This window comes from Macaca fascicularis, chromosome 1 (assembly GCF_037993035.2).
Source record: "Macaca fascicularis isolate 582-1 chromosome 1, T2T-MFA8v1.1".
Taxonomy (NCBI): Eukaryota; Metazoa; Chordata; class Mammalia; order Primates; family Cercopithecidae; genus Macaca; species Macaca fascicularis.
The window spans coordinates 8173074-8193993 of record NC_088375.1 but is presented as its reverse complement, the minus strand read 5'-3'; the positions used below and the strand labels follow the sequence as shown (position 1 = coordinate 8193993).

At 38.7% G+C, this 20920-nt stretch overlaps 1 protein-coding gene across 14 annotated transcripts in view; it reads right to left on the bottom strand.

Moving 5' to 3' along the window:
• Window positions 1-20920, bottom strand: part of RGS7 (regulator of G protein signaling 7) — a 564000-nt gene that overhangs the window by 183221 nt on the left and 359859 nt on the right. For 11 of the 14 annotated variants that reach the window (XR_012433585.1, XM_065542364.1, XM_074037698.1 and 8 more), the window contains one exon: window positions 17299-17349. Coding sequence is in view for 4 of the 14 variants with exons in the window: in XM_005539673.4 (XP_005539730.1) it covers window positions 17299-17349 (51 nt within the window). In the remaining 10 variants the exon portion in view is untranslated. Of the gene's footprint in view, window positions 1-17298; window positions 17350-19225; window positions 19531-20920 lie in introns of those variants that run through there. The other 3 variants (XM_065542410.1, XM_074037560.1, XM_074037668.1) reach the window with 1 other exon arrangement.

Below are 20920 nucleotides of genomic sequence, written 5' to 3'. Positions count from 1 at the left end.
GACAGCAACACTTGCTGTTCAGCAATATTCTATCTTCTGCAGCCTCCGCTGCTGATACCCAGGCAAACAGGGTCTGGAGTGGACCTCAAGCAAACTCCAACAGACCTACAGCTGGGGGTCCTGACTGTTAGAAGGAAAACTAACAAACAGAAAGGACACCCACACCAAAACCCCATCAGTACATCACCATCATCAAAGACCAAGGGCAGATAAAACCACAAAGATGGGGAAAAAGCAGTGCAGTAAAGCTGGAAATTCAAAAAATCAGAGCGCATCTCCCCCTCCAAAGGAATGCAGCTCATCGCCAGCAACGGAACAAAGCTGGACAGAGAATGACTTTGATGAGTCGAGAGAAAGCGGCTTCAGTCGATCAAACTTCTCAGAGCTAAAGGAGGAACTACATAACCAGCGCAAAGAAACTAAAAACCTTGAAAAAAGAATGGATGAATGGATAACTAGAATAATCAATGCAGAGAAGACCTTAAAAGAACTGATAGAGATGAAAACCATAACACAAGAAATACGTGACAAATGCACGAGCTACAGTAACCGACTCAATCAACTGGAAGAAAGAGTATCAGAGATTGAAGATCAAATGAATGACATGAAGTGAGAAGAGAAGTGTGGAGAAAAAAAGAGTAAAAAGAAATGAACAAAGACTCCAAGAAGTATGGGATTATGTGAAAAGACCAAATCTATGTCTGATTGGTGTGCCTGAAAGTGATGGGGAAAATGGAACCAAGTTGGAAAACACTCTGCAGGATATCATCCAGGAGAACTTCCCCAACCTAGTAGGGCAGGCCAACATTCAAATTCAGGAAATACAGAGAATGCCACACAGATACTCCTCGAGAAGAGCAACTCCAAGACACATAATTGTCAGATTCACCAAAGTTAAAATGAAGGAAAAAATGTTAAGGGCAGCCAGAGAGAAAGATCGGGTTACCCACAAAGGGAAGTCCATCAGACTAACAGCAGATCTCTCTGCAGAAACTCTCCAAGCCAGAAGAGAGTGGGGGCCATTATTCAACATTCTTTTTTTTTTTTTTTTTTTTTTTTGAGACGGAGTCTTGCTCTGTCGCCGGGACTGGAGTACAGTGGCCGGATCTCAGCTCACTGCAAGCTCCGCCTTCCAGGTTTACGCCATTCTCCTGCCTCAGCCTCCCAAGTAGCTGGGACTACAGGCGCCCGCCACCTCGCCCGGCTAGTTTTTTGTATTTTTTTAGTAGAGACGGGGTTTCACCGTGTTAGCCAGGATGGTCTCGATCTCCTGACCTCGTGATCCGCCCGTCTCGGCCTCCCAAAGTGCTGGGATTACAGGCTTGAGCCACCGCGCCCGGCCTTCAACATTCTTAAAGAAAATAATTTTCAACCCAGAATTTCATATCCAGCCAAACTAAGTTTCATAAGTGAAGGAGAAATAAAATCCTTTACAGACAAGCAAATGCTTAGAGATTTTTGTCACCACCAGGCCTGCCCTACAAGAGATCCTGAAGGAAGCACTAAACAAAGGAACAACAGGTACCAGCCATTGCAAAAACACGTCAAAATGTAAAGTCCATCGATGCTAGGAAGAAACTGCAACACAGGAAGGGGAACATCACACACTGGGTCCTATTGTGGGGAGGGGGGAGGGGAGGGATAGCATTAGGAGATATACCTAATGTAAATGACGAGATAATGGGTGCAGCACACCAACATGGCACATGTATACATATGTAACAAACCTGCACGTTGTGCACATGTACCCTAGAACTTCAAGTATAATAAAACAAACAAACAAAAATAAGTAACTACATGGGACATTTGACTCCTGTCCCTAGGCAGGGGCTGTTGAAACATCTACCAACCAATATCCATATCCAAACATCCAATATGCAAACAACCAATATCCAATTTACCAGGAACACCTGGAGGATCCGTTCGTGAGGGTCAAGGGTTCACTGATGGTGCTGCCAGAAGTAAGAATAAAGACGGGGTGCACCCATCATTTCTCACGCCAGAAGCCCATGACTATCTAGACACACCCGTGTTCACAGATGAACCCCAGCAGAGGAAGAGGTGAATGTCATGTTTGCTAAAACAAATGAGTAAGCCTCAGTCCTTTGAAAACCAGACACTCCCTCTTCCAATGGGCATTCAGTAGAAGCAAAATGCTACTGATGCCTGGCAGATCCCTTCCAAAATTTGGTTCAAATCAAAAGAGCAGTTATTACCAGAAAATAACACAAATCACAATCTGAGCATGTGCCTCCTGTGAAATGGAGATAATCAGAATTCAACATGGTGCCCATAATGTACTCTAATGGGTCTCAAAGCCCAGGTATTAGTGAGCACAGCAGGAAGCAGGAATGCTGGATAATTCAAGAGGCCCCAATCACTTGAATTTAATATAACTGCAAAACTCAAAAAAAAAAAAAAAAAAGCATTTTAGTCTCATTAGACTTGCAGCCTCCCTCACTTAAAGGGGAATTTTCAAAATTTGAAAATCGCATCAGATGTTACAACTGAGGTTCTTAGACTCGTTATTTTTAAAAGGGTGGCCTTTTACTGTACAGCAGGAACCTGTCTGTGTGGTTTGGGACAAATGACAATGAAGAGATGGGTATGTTCCTAGGATCATATTTGGGCTATAAAACTTCTATCAGTGCCCTTATCACACTTTTGTACCACTGTAGTTAGCATCTCCTATCATTATTAGCTGTGATAAAAGAAAATGCTTCATGAAATATGACATAGAAATAGAATAGGCAGCATTGTTCTCAACTCAAATATAGGAGGGGGAAAACCTAATTCGTTCCTCATCTGGGAAATAAGAAATACTGTGTTATCTTTAATAAAAGATAAAGGGACCTGACTTTTCAGAGAGCTCTTACACAACTATCTGTGGCCCCTTCTGGGTAACAGATATACTCGTACATTTCTCTGTCATTTTCTGAGCGGTTACCCTGATGAATAGGCATATCCTTAGATGATATCTTCTGCTCTAGGCCTTATTAGCTTTATCCAGTGCTTTTTACTTTTCTTTTCTTCTATTCTTCTTTTCTTCTTCCTTTTTTAGGAAAGTTGCTTATGTCTTGTTTCTTTGCCAAACAAAGTTCAAGTTGAGTTACAAAAGGAACACGTATTTGCAGAAAGGAAAGTGTGGCTCTAAAGAGAAGAAGATAGCAAAGAGGCCAGCCAGCTACTGGAAGAACCAGACAATGCCACAGGACAATTGTGCATCATCCATTTGGTCTGTGTAGTAGTCTTCATTTTTGTTTTTCTAGTGGATAGTGTAGAAATATCAAGCTCTGCTGTAATAGGAGATGTTCCTACATGTAATTAAACACATATTCAAATGTCCATTGAACCCTGGCCTCATTATGTTTGTTCAAGTTCTACAAGATAAAAGACAGAAATTCTAATTAGATTTCCAGCTGCCTTTAGTATTTTCCTTAATAGCTAACAACTCGAATAAACCATATATGTTTTAAAAGCCAATCAGATAAAAATGAGAGAGGTCACAAAACTCTGGGACTGGCATTTCTAGATGCATGTGCTGTCCAACAAAAACCAAAACTGGAATCAGGACAGACAGATCACCTGCTGGTCTCTAACAAACGTACTGTGTTGGCATGATGCCGACACACCAGGTACGAATCCCAGCTCTGCTCCTCAGCTCTGCTGGGAGTCTCAGGGGCTTCATGTGTGAAGTGAAGCTGACATCCCTTGCCTGGAGCAGAAAATGTTCATGCTTGTAAATCAAACCTGTCTGGGTTTGAATACCGGTTCTCTCTCCTATTAGCTTCATGATCTGAGACTTATATTTTTAAAGGTACAGTCTATGTCTTCAAATTTTCTTTCTTTTCTCTCGGAGTTCAGAATAACACATATCAAGTTCTCAACATGATGTTCAGCACATAGTTGATGCTCAGTAAGTGTGAGCTTTCTTGCCCCCTTCCTACTTACAAGAACTAAATGAGAGGAAAACATCCAGTATGGTACCTGGGGGCACCCAATTGATTAATGCTCACGTGTGATAGTTCTTTTTTGCTGGAACTGCAATCTAGTGATAGAGGTAGGAAGTGAAGGCAGCCAGAAACTCAAACCTGAAAAAGTCTTTATCAGCAGGAAAGATGGTCTGAAATAATGGCAGACATCCTGGGGGAAATACCCCCTGCTTTGGCAATGAAAACTTCAACGTATGGACCTCATGACCTTTCAGTACATTCTAGGTTTGGAGATTTTGTTGGGTAGAGCAACTGGATAATTATACAAGTCAATGGAAACGATAGTCACTTGTTCCATTACAGAATGCAGTATTTAAATGCAAATGCAAAACCAAAAACAAATAGGGTGTGGAGTAAAAGGAAAGTGTGGCTAGCTTCTAGGTTAAAAAAGGCCAGTCCCAACAGGCTGGAGGTGATGGGACTGCACTCAAGGGCGTTGATTACTTCGAATGGCAGACGTCATAGAGGAACATGTGCAGACTTTTCACTTTCTGTACACTAGAGCATTCCCAAGGGGCAACCGAAAGAGGTTCCCGGTGTTATTAAATGTGTAAGATACACCAGGCACAGTGACTCACGCCTGTAATCCCAGCACTTTGGGAGGCCATGGCGGGTGGATTACCTGAGGTCAGGAGTTCATGACCAGCCTGGCCAACATGGTGAAACCCCATTTCTACTAAAATACAAAAATTAATCGGGCATGGTGGTGTGCCCCTGTAATCCCAGCTACTCAGGAGGCTGAGACAGGAGAATTGCTTGAACTTGGGGGGCAGAGTTTGCAGTGAGCTGAGATTGCACCACTGTACTCCAGCCTGGACGATAGAAGGAGATTCCATCTCAAAACAAAATAAAATAAAAAAAATAAAATAAAAATAAATGTACAAGATACCATAATTTTGGTGGACCTGCTGTAGACTGAATGTCTGTATTGGCCCCAAATTCATATGGGAAGTGATTAGGTAATGAGGGCACAGCTCTCGTGAACGGAATTAGTGCTTTTATAAAAGGCTCCGGAGAGCTTGCTCTCCCCTTCTGCTATGTGAGGCTACAGCGAGACAGCCATCCATGAACCAGAATGCAGACCCTCAGCAGACACAAAGGCCACCAGCACCTTGACCTTCGACTTCCCAGCTTCCAAAACTGTGAGAAATAAATGCTTCTGTTGTTTAAGCCACTCAGTCTATTACATTCTATCATAGCACCCTGAATGAACATAGATAGGGTACCAACAGAATATAGGCAAAACCAAATTCCTTCCTTCTGAAGAAAAGCTACTAATACACTGAAATGAATACACAAAGAAAACTACAGTTCTTGCTCATCTCACATGAAATAAGTAGAACTACATATCAGATTCCCTATGTACACAACTATGAAGCTCTGCCTGCAGTAGCCAGGGTGTGGGATGACAGCAGGTACCCAAAGATATGAGGACTTTGTTAGTTTCTTAAGCATTGTTTATAAGATAAAATGCATGTTTGCAAGATGAATGCTTGGGTAATATCTATTATCTTGAAACTAGGTCAAACCAATCAATCTTGTTAGATTTATACTTAATGGCTCCAAACTATGACTTCTTGCATATTATCAGTGTTAAATATATCTCAGAAACCTAGAATGTTTTTATATAGTGGTTTACTAGCACTGGAACAATAATAAAATACTCATTTTTATTTATTTCCTATGGACATGACAGTTTGCTCAGTGGACAATAAAATATATATTTTATAGGTTTGTAAGGGTCTTAATGGTTATTTGCAAGGAATATTTTAAATGCTTCTACCCCTTCCCTCTACTGAAGCAAGATTGTTGTTTGAAACAATTTGAAGAGCATACAGAAAAGATCTGTTTTTATTTACCTGTAATATACAAGTTGAAATACACAGGAAATTGCTCTAACAAAATGGTGTACCCAGAATGCAACAGGTAAATGTAACACCAAATCCGGATCAGCACGGTGGCTCACGCCTGTAATCCCAGCAGTTTGGGAGGCCGAGGCGGGAGGATCACCAGGTCAGGAGATCGAGACCATCCTGGCTAACATGGTGAAACCCCATCTCTACTAAAAATACAAAAAAAAAAAAATTAGCCGGGCGTGGTGGCGGGGGCCTATAGTCCCATCTACTAGGGAGGCTGAGGCAGGAGAATAGTGTGAACCCAGGAGGCAGAGCTTGCAGTGAGCCATGATCACGCCATTGCACTCCAGCCTGGGTGACAGAGCGAGACTCTGTCTCAAACAAAATAATAATATATATATGTGTGTGTGTGAGTGTGTGTGTGTGTGTGTGTGTGTATATATATATATAAAAAAAACACCAAATCCAGGGAAATACATTACTTTATTCCAAAAGACATTATGCAATGTGCTCTGGGTCAATTGGGTCCATGGCTCTCTTATGGTTGCCAGCAATTTATGGAAAAGCAGAATCCAGGTCTGAAATAGTTGTTCAAAAAGGTGCAGGATTCTGGTGCCGTGGCTCATACCTGTAATCCCAGCACTTTGAGAGGCCAAGGCAGGGAGATCACTTGAGACCAGAGTTTGAGGCCAGCCTGGGCAACACAGTAAACCCTGCCTCTCAAAAAAAAAAAAAAAAAATTAAAACCAACTAACTAAATAAATAAATATCAGCTGAGTGTGGTGATACATGCCTGTGGTCCCAGCTATTCAGGAAGGTTAGGCGGGAGGATCACCTGGGCCTGGGAGGTCAAGGCTGCAGTGGGCTGTGATTGTGCCACTGTGCTCCAGCCTAGAGAACAGAGAAGACTCCAATTGAAAAAAAAAAAAAAAGGAGCAGGCACAAGGGTAGAGGTTGTGCCTACTGTGCTTTTATTTCAAGGTTTTTGTGACTTCAGATATTCCCAAGTTTCTCTCCTGTTAATTTTCCGGTTGTAAATTGATGAGATGTCTGCCTGGCTACTTCATGATATTGATGTGATAATCGATTAAATAATCGAATGAAGTTCAGAGGCCATGGCTCACGCCTGTAATTCCAGCGCTTTGGGAGGCCGAGGAGGGAGGATTACCTGAGGTCAGGAGTTTGAGACCAACTTGGCCAACATGGTGAAGCCCTGTCTCTAATAAAAATACAAAAATTAGCTGGGCGTGGTGGCTAATCCTGGCTACTCAGGAGGCTGAGGCAGGAGAATCGCTTGAACCCGGGAGGCTGAGGTTGCAGTGAGCCGAGACTGCGCCACTGTACTCCAGCCTGGGTGACAGAGCGAGGTTCACTCTCAAAAAAAAAAAAAAAAAAAAAGCCGAATTGAATGATTTGGAAAAGCATGAAACACTGTGTAAGTCCAAAACATTATGAAAGATGACAGAGACATTCTTGACTTTCTCAGTTCTGATGCGCCCTCATGTTCCCAGGGTTGTAATTTCATTGGCAGTTTAACTAAATTCGTGGAATACAAAGGCCATTTGTAATGGAGTTTTATTAAATTAATTAACAGGATTTGGAGCACTTTCCTCTTCAGAAGACTTGTGGCAGGCTTGGGAGGCAGATGACAGACTCTATAAAACGGTGTGCCCAATGGATTGATTTAATTAACTCAGTGATAATTAAGTTACTTGATCCAGTTGTTTGATGGTGTGTAAGCAAAACATCTGGTTGATTTGCCTGAATCTTGATTTTCACTGGTATTTTTACAACAGATATTGCTTCTAGAGGAAGAAACTTTGCAGCTATTTGTCATTAAGTTTTTATCCTAGATAAATTATATTTATCCTTAATCTTATTCTTCTATCTGCATTTTAAACCATTTTGTTTACGCTGGGTTTAGTTTAGATAAAGAACAATTCATTTAAAATTTATTTCTCTTCACTTTCTCACATCCATTTAAGACAGCACAAACTGAATCATCAGTTACCATAAATCTGATGCCACTTCAGTGAGTTCCCATTAGTCAAAAAAATCAAGTGATTATTGAGAATTGATTGACCTTGGCACTTTGTTTGACGGCTGGAGAGGGTATGTGTCCTCTGCCATTATGTTGCTTAGATTAAACTGAAGTGATGAGACCAACATATGTAAAACAAAAAACAAAAGATAATTAAATTGAGCAATAGATGAAGTAGTATCAAATGCAAATATTCTTTCAGCTCATGGCAAAGAAAAGCCACTGGGAGCTGATTTATGGAAGAAAGGCTTCATGGAATAGGCTGTATTTGAAGACTAGTGTAACAATTGTATGCATTTTTAAAAAATTCGATTCCGTTAAATGTGTTTGCACATATTCAGAGTTTTAAAAATTTGGCCTATATAAAAATAAAATTAAGATTCTGGCCCACTTGCATATTGATTCATTTAAGTATCACAAAACATGGTATTAAAAGCACTTTTCAGAGGAAGAAAAAAAAAAAAACAGAGACATTAACTTGCCCAATGCCTGTAACTAGTAAGTGCTTGAATCAGGATTAAAGCTCAAGCATGTCTGCAAAGCTCATGACCATCTTCAATGCCAGGATTCCTCTCAAGGAATGCTGAAAGCTCAAGAAGCATGGGATGATGGAGAGAAGGAAAAAAGATGGAGCAAATAGCCGCCACTCAAACAACACAGAAATGCGGCCGGGCGCAGTGGTTCACACCTGTAATCCCAGCATTTTGGGAGGCCAAGGAGGGCGGATCACAAGGTCAAGAGATCGAGATCATCCTGGCCAAAATGGTGAAACCCCGTCTCTACTAAAAATACAAAAATTAGCCAGGCGTGGTGGCGTGCACCTGCAGTCCCAGCTACTCAGGAGGCTGAGGCAGAAGAATAGCTTGAACCTGGGAGATGTAGGTTGCAGTGCACCAAGATCATGCCACCGCACTCCAGCCTGGGCAACAGAGCAAGACTTCTTCTAAAAAAAGGAAAAAAAAAAAAAAAAAGAACACAGAAATGCATAACGTTCCTTGATACCCACAAGTGACAGCAAGACTCATTTCAAATCTTAGCCACTCATTAGACTGACAGTCTTAAAGTACTATTCACCCTGGTCAGCATCACTCCATGAGCTTGGTAAGGATGACTCTTACAGTGAGAGGCAGCAAGGGGCACAAATGAGCAAGTTGATGTCAAGGAATTATTGATATCTGTCAATAATTATGTGAAGGATCCAGACTTTCTTGAAGCTTTGTATTTTGATAAATTTGCTCAAAATATTATCCATAATTAATATGACATGATATTAGACATAAGGCATGTTTACTAAGAAAACAATAAATCTGTTCTGGAAGGCAAATTTTGCAAACTCAAACTGAAGGATAGTAGGATATATCACAGAAGGGCAGGTTCAAAAGGCAGAGGAAATACGAATGTGGAAGAATGTTACAGTAATGGCCCCAATTTGTTCACACAGCCCTGCGTCCATGTATTGTACAGTCCCTCCCTATGGTGGCTTTGGACTTGTCCAGGGGATTTGTCTTAGTGGATGAGGCAATAGCAAATGTGACACAAATAGAAACTCACATTGTGCTTATAACCCTGAGAATACCATCGTAAGAAGCCAGTGCTAGAGGCTGAAGGGTGAGAGAATGAAAAATATTTAGCTGACAGCTTACCAAGTGCCAGATATGCCAAAAATCTAAGGGAGCAGTGGAGTTACTTTCATGCAACTGAGAGTAAAATAGCAAAATAGCACAGGGCTTTTGGAAGCACAGCACAGTTTCCTACTTTGAGGTCTGATTAGTTACTGTGCCCCCAGTAACTAATTTGCTAATTGCTAAAGCAAAGGGTGTCAATAGATGGGAAGGGGCTCTGCCAATGGGAACATGTAACAACGTGGAAGCAGTGGGGTGGACTGTGAACAGAAGACATTGGTGGTGGATGGTATGCTTCCTAATGGGTGCTGTGATGATTAACTTTATATGTCAACCTGGCTAGGTCACTGTACCCTGATATTTGACCAAACAGCAGTCTAGATGTTGTTGTGAAGGTATTTTTGGATGAGATTAATATTTAAATTAGTAGACTTTGAGTAAAGCAGATTACTCTCCGTAATGTGGGGGGGCCTCAACCCATCAGCTGAAGGCCTTAAGAGAAAAGAAATGGATTTTCTCCAAGGAAGAGGGAATTCTGCCCCCAGACCTCCTTAAACGTGAATTCATGCCTAGGTCTCCAGCCTGCTGTCCTGCTCTATAAATTTCAGAAGTACCAGTTCTCAAAATTGTGTGAATAAATTCCTTAAAATCTCTATCTATCTATCATCTACCTATCTATCTATCATCTATCTATCATCCATCTATCTATATCTTCTATCATCTATCATCCATCATCTATCATCTATCTATCTACTTTTCTATCTATATCTTCTATCTATCATCTATCTATATCTTCTGTCATCTATCATTTATCTATCTATCATCCGTCTATCATCTATCTGTCTATCATCTATCTATCTCTATCTTCTATCTTCTATCATTTATCTATCATCTATCATTTATCTCTCTATCATTTATCTATCATCTATCATTTATCTATTTATATCTATCATCTATCTATCCATCTGTACACAAACACACACGCACACACATACACACACACACACACACACACACTGCTTTGTCCTGTTTCTCTGGAGAACCTTGACTAGTACAGATTTCAACAATGTAGACGTATGTTCACCAAGGACTAAATTCTTCCTTCCAACCCCCCTGCCCTTATCCAATGATTGCTGCACATTAATTTTCCTCTCTATGAAATCAAAGTACCATTTTATTTAATCTGTCAGCCACAGTCCAATTGTAAGACTAATGCAATTTATTCTGTTTTGCATTTGCATATGTGAATTATATATATACACACATATGTGTGTGTGTGTGTGTATATATATATAAAAAACACAAACACGCACATGTAAATACACATCTTTTAGATTCTTAGTGATATGATTGAAGGTACAAATCAAAATATCAACTTCTGGCATGATGGCAACATGAAGTTTAACTACCAATGCCACAAAAAAATGACACAAATAAAAATCTGCATTGGCACTATAAATTAGGGCAGCACATGTCTGAAAGTCTAACCAATATTCCACATATGAGACCAGACTGCAACATTCCCCTGAGACAGAACCACAGTACTAAGTAGAGAAGACTCTAGGAGATTACTCATAAAACCCTCAATGCTGGGTGGAAACATCAGAATATATGTGAGAAGGCAGCACAACACTTTGAATCCCATTCACTGTGGTAGATCAACAGCACCCCAAAACAGCTGCAGTGGGGCTGCACCAATCAAACCACTGCAAATATGGACAGCTTCTCTCCCTGCAGTGGAGGACAAACACCAAAGAAGAAATCAGCCACGGCCATGTCTTGGAGGCAGCTTGGCAATGGACAAGGTTGAATATAGGACAGAAGGTATTCCAATGAAGTAAGTCCATCACGCTCAGAGACAACATGATACCATGACATCTTGAGGCAAGGATTACTCACAGGTCCAGCTCACTCCCCACCATACTTAGTCTGTCAAAAAGCTAACTTATTAATGCAAATTTATATTAACCAGAATGCCAACTCCAGCTGCAAAGTGGAGACGATCCCACTGACATACACATATATTAAGTAATCTAAGGAGAATCCATCCACCTGTCAATAAGTTCCATGTAGAGTCCTTCATGCCAGAGACAAAGTAAATGAGAAAAATTCATAAAACAAATTCACAAATATTTCTTAGACATGCAATGACATGAAGTAAGATTATAACAGTATCTATATATACCTAAAATATTCAACTTAAACGACATGATGTAATAAAACAATCAATGAAAGATAACTTACAAAATAATTTTATGCTTAGAGTCTATGATTAGAAGATGACTTTCTAAAGGAAGGTAGAAATAGAGAACTAGAAAAAAAAATAAAATGACGAAAAGTTAAACATGCAATGATAGATATATTCTCTATTAGCATCTGTAAAGGGCTGAATCGGCAGTGAAGAAAATTAGAATTAATGCTATGATGTGGAAACTTAAAAACTTAATCTGGAGTGGAGAAGGGAGAGAGAAAGCTAAAAAACGAATTTTAAAACAGAGAAAATAATAATTGAGATGTAGAATACAGTGAGGCGTATCAGTAAATGTTGTTTCAAAACAGGAAATGAGAACAAATAAGCAGGCAAATAATTAGTTACAGTTATTATAAAAAGTACAAAAATACCTACAATCACCAATCAACATTTTCTGCACTATTATGTAAGAAATGTGGTAATAACTGCTTTCCACTGTATGTAATGTAATACTTATTAAATCCTTAGGAAAGCACTAAGCAGTAGACATTATTATTATATGCATTTTATAAATGTAGAAAATGCTTAAATAACAAAACAGAAAAAAAAATTTCTTCAACTAGGAAAAGCCTGAATCAACAGACTTAAATCAGTCACCAGATTTGTAAATACATCACAAAATAAACAATGAAATGGCAATGGCCCATTTATATTTTGAATTTCAAGGAAAGAAAAGGCATTACAGGTATCTAGGCAGGATAAAAATCAGTTTTAAAAAACCACATGTGGGCCAGGAGCGGTGGCTCACACTTGTAATCCCAGCACTTTGGGAGGCCGAGGCGGGCGGATCACAAGGTCAGAAGTTCAAGACCAGTCTGGTCAATATGGTGAGACCCCGTCTCTGCTAAAAATACAAAAAAAAAAAAAAAAAAAAAAAAAAATTAGCCAGGTGTGGTGGCAGGCACCTGTAGTCCCAGCTACTCGGGAGGCTGAGGCAGGAGAATCGCTTGAACCCGGGAGGCAGAGGTGGCAGTGAGCCGAGATCATGCCACTGCACTCCAGCCTGGGTGACAGAACAAGACTCTGTCACAAACAAACAAGCAAACCCAGCACGTGTATATATAGTCATCCTCCCTTCTCTGCAGTTTCACTTTTTGCAGTTTCACCTTCTGTCAACCTTGGTCTGAAAAGATGACAGTATTCTGACAGAGAGACAGCAAGAGGCCACATTCACATAACTTTTATTCTAGTATATTGTTATAACTATTTTATTAGTATTGTTAATCTCTTACTGTGCCTTATTTATAAATTAAACTTTATTAAAGATATGTATGTATAGGGAAAAATAGCCTATATAGGGTTCGGTACTATCTGTAGTTTCAGGTATCCACTGGGATTCTTGGAATACATTTTCCTTGAATAAGGGGAGGCTACTATGTGTGTATGTGTATATACTTATATGTATAGATGTAAACCTGTATATGTGTGTGTATGTACTGACATAATAATATTAATATCTTCATATTTTACCAGAATATTAAAAGCATGGATGCAATAAGTCAATAACTATAGGATTTTAAAGAGGAAATTCTATCTCATCTACTTTATATCTAAGTAAGATATCAACATATGTGTAGGCAACAAAACATACTGCCAAATAATTAAAGGGTTTGAACGACTACATATAATCCTAATAAACTGCTGGAAAAGTACTGTAGTTTCCCAGTAAGTTAGTTAAGATTTCTTTTAAAAAAGATAGTGTAGCAAAGAAATGACTATTAAATTAGCATATATAAATCAATCATTTTCATCTATGTAAACAATAAAAAGTTAGTATATACATAGGAAGAAAAGACCACATATAATAATAACATGTAATAAAATAACCCAAATAAGCTTAGTAAGAAATGTGCAAAGTCTATATTTTAAAAACTTTGAAGTACTCCTGAAAGACCACATAACAAAATTGGAGACAGGAAAAGATGAGTGTATTCTTGACTAGAAGACTCAACTCTGTAACTGAGCTTGGGATTACAATAAGGAGTAGGTTTGAGAAGTGGAAAAACCGGGGTTCCATTTTGGTTGTGTTGAGTTTAACCTTTCGGGGAAGAGGCCTTAGGCACTGGAGAAGTGAGTGTGGAGCACTGCGGAGAGGTCAGTATGAAAGTTATGAATTGGAGCGTTTCAACATATGTCACTTAGCAACAGCGTGTAGATACAGAAAGAAGAGGAACCTGGAAGAGAAACCTGAACCTTCCAACATTTACGGATTAGCTGAGAGTGAAAAGTCACCACAGAAGACTGAGACCAAACCAAATGGCCAGTGAAAAAGAAGGAAGAGTGTGAATGTGATATTCTGGAAGCAAAGGACAATCAACTTGTCCAAGAGGGAATATTCATTCTATATTCCCAGTGCCTGGCCCATGGTAAGAACTCAATAAATATTTGCTAGATGAATGAAAGTCTGAAAGAAGAAATGGAATTTTCCTAGAAAGACGTATTTTGTAAAAATGTACTCACAAAGTAGAAGAAAAACATTTCAGACTAATTCTGTATATGTGTATTACACATACATGTAAACTAAGAAAAATCCTAAATTTTAACAAAAGGTTCAAATCCATCTGTATTTTAAAATAATAACAAAGTATGACTACAAGTCTAATGGTACCGAAACCTCTGGTAAAATATTCAGCCCAATGTGCCCTGGATTGCTGTAACAGAAATGAGTTATTAAGTGCTCATTGATAAAATACTGAACACTAAGTGTGCAAATAATATAGACTCATTGGTCTTAAGTATGGTCCTGAAGATCATTCAACCTTCTCCTCCTGTCTCCAAATGGGCCATCAGAACCTGCTCCCATACCCAGAATTAGTCTCTTCTTCCATCTTGCCACAAAACCCTCTTTCAGCAAATTACTGACTTCTAGAACATCAAACGATCCCTAGAGATCTTCAAATGACCACTTAGCTACCAAACAGCACGTAAGACAGAAACTAGGCATGGGTTTCTTTCTTATTTTTAAAAATCTTCAGGGAGTTTTTGATAGAGTTAAAACTAGACTTAGCATTATAACTACTTAGTCTCCCTTCATGACCAGTTTCAAAAGATATGATTGGTTTCACAGAGGCAGCCGTCAAAGTAACTTTCATAGTATGAGCTACATTATTAACCACATCAAATTGCAATCAGAATAGCCACCAGATTGATTCATTTTCCATGTGCACAATCTGTTACATATTCAGAACAATCATTAATGTTTCTTAACTCTTCTTGAAAACAGTACAGAGCCTTGGATTTTGTCTAGGGTGAATTACTTCATTCAAAAAAACAAACCAACAAATCAGAAACTAATTTTTCAGCCTGTCATAAATATGACTAAAGAACATGTATGTTCCTTCCTGGATACATTTGGCTTTATCTCTTCATAACACCTTCTAATGAATCTTAAAAACTTCCTCAAAGTGTTGAGCAAGCAAATAAAATCAGTTTCCCATACACATTATACCTAAAATGAGATCCTACATGTAAATTATAAACAATGATTGTTTCTTACTAGCGTATGATATCTGTGAAGATGTTTTCTGTTTCTTAGATTTTTACTGAACTACACCTTCAGGTTTGTTTGCTTGTTTTGAGACTGAGTCGTGCTCTGTCGCCCAGGCTGGAGTGCAGTGGTACGATCTTGGCTCACTGCAACATCCACCTCCTGGCTTCAGGTGATTCTTCTGTCTCAGCCTCCCGAGTAACTGGGATTACAGGCACGTGCCACCACACCCAACTCATTTTTGTATTTTCAGTAGAGATGGGGTTTCACCATATTGGCCAGGCTGGTCTTGAACTCTTGAGCTCGTGATCCACCCACCTCAGCCTCCCAAACTGCTGGGATTATAGGCGTGAGCCACCGCATCCGACCCAGTCTTTACCTTACAGAAATAATAACTCTTTTAAATCTACTTCACCTCTGACCCTTAATAGTCTTTGCCAATCAGTAGTTTCCTGATTAGCCATGACTGTGTCAATCCATTTTTTAGCACTGGGATTATTTGTCTGGTCCTACAGTTTTAAAAAAACAGGCATGCCACTGAGGTGAGGCTGAAACGTGAACTTGGTAAGACTGTAGCTTCCTTTCCTATTAATTATCTCCCCTTTTCACCTGGTGATAATATGATGCTGGCAATAGCTGCTTTATCTTTACTTAATTGTTTTAATACCATTTGACCCGCAAAAATGAGTATTTTAAAAGCTCATGCAGCAAATGAGCTGGGGGTTTACACAGGTCTTTAGGGACAGAATTTGAGCTGCATCTTTTGATGGCATTGCTTTATAGAGCTAGTTTAAAATGAGAAAAAAATAAAACCTTGCATCTTCATGTACTGTTAATTCTAAACCATTTTAAGGCAATAATCACCAGAGGCAGGAACCAGCGCCATGCAAAGTTCTTCTCTATAGATGGAGGGGTGTGTTACATAGGCTGGTATATCACTGACCTTTTCTGCAGTCACTGTAATGCCAGCTTTTCATAGCTATTGTTTTCTGTTTTCTCAGAATCTTCTCTGAACAATATGCATCTTATTTTCCTGCAGTGATGTGAAATGTTTGCCACGTGTGAAAGGTTTTACATATTTTTAAAAAGCCATTAAGTGTAGCCGGGCATGGTGGCTCATGCCTGTATTCCCAACACTTTGGGAGGCCGAGGCGGATGGATCACCTGAGGTCAGGAGTTCGAGACCAGCCTGGCCAACCTGGTAAAACCCTGACTCTACTAAAAATACAAAAAAAATTAGCCGGATGTGGTGGCACGCGCCCATAATACCAGCTACTTGGGAGGCTGAGGCAGGAGAATCGCTTGAACCTGGGAGGCAGAGGTTGCAGTGAGCCGAGACTGTGCCTTTGCACTCCAGCCTGGGCAACAAGAGTGAAACTCCACCTCAAAAAAAAAAAAAAAAAAAAGTCATTAAATGCTTTGCATATGCAGGAACTTATTCTAGGCAATGCAAAGTGTGAACTCATAAAAATTGTTCCCTTACTTTGGAAATTAAGTTTTCTGCTACAGAATAGACATAATGTTCAACACGGTGAACAGGTTCATGACTTAAATAGAGCGTTTCTCTCTCTCTCTCTCTCTCTCACACACACATACATCATGTAGGCATGATAAAAAAATCAGAATTACAAATAAAATACTGATTTCAAACTGCATTTAAAGATGTAGTTAAGGCAAAATTATAAGTTAATGAGATGTATGTGTCTGATAGAGGGAAAGTTCATTAATTCATAATCACTTGCCATAAATTATATGTACAATTATTTTATGGACATGTACACAAGCTGATCCAGTCTAACGATCACCAATGACCTGAATCAAATAATATGGCAGAATTAAGGATGTGAAAAATTGTAGAAATACGCTAACTTTTAGTTAAATATGTTTTGACTACCATAAAATTTACATAAATGTTAAAAGCACAGTTCAAACCGAACTACAATTTTTCAGGAGGTTTGCTTGCATGCCATATTAAAATATCCCTGAGGAAACACAATTCTTAAAACCACTAAGAAAAAAGTTCTTGTAATAGGAAAATGATTTATTTACCTGGATCTTCTATAGTTAAGTTCTTTATCAACCATTGAACAATGTCTGAACCTAGAAAAAGAAAAAAGAAAAACACAAACAGATGTGAACATTTTGTTTATACATATTAACTTCAAGAATTCTGCACCTTTGGTGCTCATATTAGAAGGAACTTTTTCTAATTGTTACAATGACAGGTTAAGGATCTACCCCAGATGGAATGTTGAAAACACACAGTATGAATACTTAGTTGTCCTTCAACAAACCAAGGTGTAAATTAGCAAATTATTAAATATGAAATATTTAAATGTAAATAAAATTTGCTATACTAGTAGAAAGTGATTTGTTTACTAAATAAGTGTTTATTAAGCATCTACTATATTTCAGGTACAAGTCTTAGCACAGCATAACCAGTACTTTATAAGACGGTTCCTGTCTCATTTCTGGTTATACCCACCTCATCCTTGTATCTCCTCTCAAGCCAAACCAAATTTGTTTCTGGTTTTCGAACCCTCCTATGTATTTCAAGCCTCTGTGTCTCCACAGCAGTATTCTCCCTGACTGAAATATCTTCCCACTGTTTTTAAGACACTCAAGGTTCCCTGACATGACAGAACTTGCCTTGTCCCTTCCCCTTGTCCACTGAGTTTACAGAACTGTCCACGAATCCTCATTGGAACCCATGTAGTCTTTTACTGTCGTGTCGATCACACCATTGCCCCAGCTGTTTATCTGATGAATGTCCCAAAGTAAGAACCTTGAGGCAGGGTGTCATATTCATCTTTGATTATTTGGAGCATAGTGAGTGCTTAACAATGTGTGATGCATACAAAGTATGAATGAATGAATATGTTTGAATGAATGAATGAATTCATGAATGAATATGTTTGAATGAATGAATGAATTCATGAATGAATATGTTTCTACGGCACACAGAACAGACAACAGAGGGTCGCAGAACACATAATGTTTGAGCTAGATTTTGAAGGATATATTTTCATCTATGAATAAGAGAGAAACTGAGTTGCTGGAGGGGCCTATGTAAAAATTAAAAGGTGGAAAAACAGTCAACAGAAATAACTTACTGCACACTGTCTATATGTAAGTACTGGGAATAATAGAAATTTGAAAGTAATAATGGAGTGCACAGTGTATTCAGCAGGTCTTGAATTCTAGGCTAAATAATTAAATTTTTTTCCCATAAGGAAAGCAGAGAAAGAGACATGCAATATTTTTGAGCAGAAGAATGACATTATCAAAGTAAGTTTAAGGAATATCACTGGCAATATATATGAAATGCCTTGTAGTCAAAAAGAAGGCAAGGCAGTCGACATGTCTACTAGTTGCAATCCAAGAATGAAGGGAAAAGGTCTTAGTTCAGTGACAAATGAACTTCTTAGAAATTACAGACTTGTTCCAGGACTTTATGACTAATTAGGTATAAAGGTTACAAGTCGGAGATATTAAAAAAGAAGTCAAGGTTTCTAGCCCAGAAGCGTGGATGAATAGAATGATGAAAATAAGAGCAGAAATGGGAGATTTAGCAACTGATTTGCTTGAGACACTCATTTGTATTTAAAATTGGTTTTCTGCATAACTCTTTTCTACATAAAATAGGAAAAATATGTATGCGAATTTTTTGCATACATCGTAAACTGTGTTATGCCTGCAAGAATTGAATGAAACTTCAGGGTGAACCAAGATTCCATTTCAGCCGCTCCTGGACGCTGGCTAGAGTTGCTGTCTACCCACCTCAGAGATTTGGCAAATTAATTACATTAACATTGGCAAAGTAATTCTAGCTGCTTGAATTAAATCAGTTCAAAATCAATTTAAGAATAAATTTGATTACTAAACTTGACAATAAAGTCCCAAAAGTTATGAGAACATTCATACTCAATGCCAATTTCAGTATGCATGCATTTAAAAAATAACTCCAAGTACTGACTTGAACTTGCGTTCCTTTTACAGCGCCATTGATTTAAATCATTTGGGAAGACAGATTCATCCAGATCCTAAAGGAAGTTTTACTAAAACAGCTCAGAGTGTCGAAAGGAAAGGAGATCATTCTCCAGAAGGCAGTTGACCGCGTCCGGGTGTTGCGTTCTTCCTTATAGTCTAAGTTATCTTAAAGCACGATCTTCCCGTTGAAAAAGAAAAGGAGAACTCAGCTTTTCACATATGTATGTAGTGATCCTTGACCAATGTCGATTCCCAGATACACAAATCTTCTGCACAAGCCCCAGGCACTCTGCTCATTTTTCAGAGTTGAGCATCTATTTGTGGAACATATGTGAGCAGCCACTGGAAATTTTCCATTCTTTTGAAGACAGCCAAACATTCATTCCAGGACTATACATATTTTTTATTGTGAAAAATGACTTTAAAAATGCTCTCAAAGACTAAGTTTTTAAAAATATTCTGTTCTGTTATGCTTTCTTTCATTTTCTTTTTTTTCTTTCTTTTTTTTTTTTTCTGAGCAGAAAGAAATATAAAGAAGCCTAATTTAAAAGTATGTTTAATTCAGAGAATAGGAAACTTTCTTTCTTAGCCTACTTTTGAGTATTTCTGTCACAAATGTATTCTCAGTTCAGTGCTGAAGGAGTCAATTTAATTGGACTTGACCAACTGTTAGTGTCACTTAGCAGATGCTGTAGTGGTTTTCTTATTGTGTGATCACCCCAACATATTTATGGCTTTAGGTTAAAACAGTATGGATTTTTAAATTGTTAAATTCATACCCAGACTCACCAGGTTAACCTATGCTGCATCTGTAAGAGTAAGACCTCACCTCCTTGAAGAGATAAGTAGAGAGAGAAAGGAGGAAAAAATCCACTATCTTACTGGAACCAGAAGACCGAAAGAGAAACGTGCTCCTATAGAGTCACCTTGAGAAGCACGACTCAAATGTAAAACGGACCACTGCAGTCCAGAGAAGTGTAGTAGGAATGCCACCTTTACAGCAATTTCCCAGCTTTATATTAAATAAATAAATGGCTGGGTCTGCTAAAGCTTTTCACATATAATGTGTATGTAGAATATGGTAGCATTCTATTTATCTTGATTTTGGAGCCCTCAGAATGAGCTGTGGAATTTTTTGAAATCACACTTTGACTGTAGCCTATGGAAAGTTTAGCCCTGACCATACTCTTATTTTCAGTTCTTACAGGCAGGTGTCACTTTCAGAGGTGCAGAGCTTTGTACTCCCTCTGCTCAGCAGAAGCAGTAGAGGTTTTGATTATTGTCTAATCCTAGCAGTATATTATTTAAAATGAAAACAAGCAAAAACAAGTAGAATTCTTCCTCATCACACTGCTCATAGTTTTCCACCTGCTGTACTGTTTCTTCCTTCCACGATTTTGCTAATGCTATTCTATCTTCATCTCTTTTTCCTGTGGTGAATCCCAGCTGAGGCCACAAAGTTCCATTCAAACATTATCTACTTCAGGAAGCCTGTTCTGCCCACCCCACCCTATCTTACTGGGGAAAGTGTTTTTTATTTATGTTCTATTAACATCTTTATCATTCTTTTTACTTATCTATGGTTTTATCATCCTGTCTTTACTTTACTCTGTCTTCCTCTTTGCAGTATAAGTCCACTGAAGCCCAGGGGCATGTATTATTCATCTTTGGATCCCAAACA